This window comes from Rhagoletis pomonella, unplaced genomic scaffold (assembly GCF_013731165.1).
Source record: "Rhagoletis pomonella isolate Grant_MI unplaced genomic scaffold, Rhpom_1.0 Rhpom_scaffold_11261, whole genome shotgun sequence".
Classification (NCBI taxonomy): domain Eukaryota; kingdom Metazoa; phylum Arthropoda; class Insecta; order Diptera; family Tephritidae; genus Rhagoletis; species Rhagoletis pomonella.
This window is the reverse complement of record NW_023469789.1, coordinates 3056-5213: the sequence shown is the minus strand read 5'-3', so window position 1 is coordinate 5213 and position 2158 is coordinate 3056. Positions and strand designations below refer to the sequence as shown.

Genomic DNA, 2158 nt, shown 5'->3' with positions numbered 1-2158 from the left:
ATAATTTATTGTGTTCCTCTGCAAATTTAGTGCCGGAATATCTTTAACCCTTTCGACCCCAACGTTGCTTGTGGGCAACTTCATATGTTTGACGACTAACGGTCAGCGTTGTTTTTGTTTTTGTTCATGTAACCGTATCGATATCGGAAGCTACAAGTGTTCTCTTTAAGTTGAATAAAACAACAGCTAATTTGATCGCCAATTAGCAAAGTTATTTTCATTAGTACACGCGTGTGTCAAGACAAATATATTTGCGAATTTGGAAAGAGGTTTTTATACATGTGAATTTTTTTCAAAATTATAACAAAAATTTAAAATATTTTTATTGAATCTGTTTTATTATTATTTGTGAATGTTAAATCTTACCATTGCAAACAAACCACAGGTGAGTAATTTCCAAAATTGTCAAGTTGCTTGTGAGCAACTTTGGGCAATTATGGTTATTAATTTATATACTTTTAGACATGAGACCCCAACAGAAGGGCTTGACAAACAACGATATTGAAGAAATGTTGAACTTCGATTGGGATGTTTCCAGTGACGAGGAAAGCGGCGATGAGGTGGAAGACATATCTGCAGTGCTGGAGAGGAATTTGGAAGGGATCGTGGAAAGAGGAGAAAGCATAGAGATCGACCTTCTTGACAACATACTGGCGGATGAGGTTGAGCAAGAATCTTCTAGTGCTGTTAATATGTGCTTTGAAAAAGTTGATTCAAAATCTCTCAAATGGAGATCAAGGCCCTATGAAGCCCCTGACACTAGTTTGAAGGACCATAATATTCTGGAAGTTATTGAAGTTTTGACGTCAGTTGAATATTTCGTTTGATACTCGTTGTATTGATTTGATCATACAGCAAACAAATATATATGGACTACAGGAACTCGGCATTGAGCTTAACTGTACTAAGGAGGATATAAAACGGTATATTGGCGTTTTGTTATACTTAGGTGTTTTTAGATTGCCCCAGTTTAAAATGGCATAGGCCCAAAACACAAAGCTTACGGCTATATCAGAAGCAATGTCTCGCGGCCGGTTTGAAAAAATTAAGCAGTGCTTTCATTTCAATGAAAACAGCCAACAGCCTAAAAAGGATGATTTAAATTATGACAAGCTGTACAAGATACGCCCTTTGCTAAATATCCTCAAGGAGAACTTCAATAATCTACCTCAGGTGTTGATGAACAGATAATTGCATTCAAAGGTATACATCGATATAATTCATATATTCATAAATTTATACTGTTACTCTTGGCTTAGGACGGTCTACTTATAAACAATATAACCCAGCTAAGCCCCACAAATGGGGTTTTAAAATGTTTACTCGTGCTGAAACTACTGGCATGGTATATGATTTTACAAAGTATGTTGGCGAAGGAACCTGCCCGTCATACGGATTGGGACTATCTTCGGATGTTGTCCTTTATCTGGCTCAAAACCTTCCCAAACACAAGAACTTTAAACTTTATTTCGACAACTGGTTTACATCAGTAAGTCTTCTTATTGCGTTGAAGGAAATGGGCATATTTGCAACAGGTACTATACGTAAAAATCGGGTAAGCAGTTGCCAATTGCTTTCAGATGTTGAACTCAAAAAACGGGGAAGAGGATCTTTTGACGTGAGATGTGAAGCTAATTATAATCTAGTATGCCTGAAGTGGTTTGACAACAAATCAGTTTTGCTAGCATCTTCGTGTATAGACCACCAGCCTGTTGATGTTTGTAAGCGTTGGAGCCCGAAGGAAAAAACTTACATTGATGTTCCAAGACCTGCTATTGTTGCTTCCTATAATAAAGGCATGGGAGGGGTTGACCTAGCTGATATGCTCATGGAGCTGTACAAGGTTAACCACCGCTCAAGAAAATGGTACATAAGAATCTTCTATTGGTGCCTAGGAACATCCGTTACAAATGCCTGGTTGCTTTATAGAAAACATCTTCGTCTACTTCAACCCAACCAGAAACATATTCCATTAATACAGTTTCAACTGGAAATTGCTAATGCACTTTTGCAATATAGTTCAGTTTCTGAAGATTCCATCCAAAGAAAAAGAGGTCGACCATCGAATTCGGAAAAAAAATAATCCAACATCTTCCGATGGTATCTCTCCGTCGAGCAGTGTGTCTTCGCAAAGCAACAAAAAGTATAGGTTCCAACC

The 2158-nt window shown here is 37.6% G+C and overlaps 1 protein-coding gene across 1 annotated transcript; it reads left to right on the top strand.

The window, feature by feature from the left end:
• Nucleotides 1–464: 464 nt before the first annotated feature.
• LOC118756633 (piggyBac transposable element-derived protein 1-like) lies at nt 465–1555 on the top strand (the record flags this gene model as incomplete). Its single annotated transcript, XM_036491389.1, has 2 exons — nt 465–681; nt 1260–1555. Coding segments are annotated over exons 1-2 (513 nt in total), but the record flags the coding sequence as incomplete, so codon positions are not given.
• Nucleotides 1556–2158: the final 603 nt, after the last annotated feature.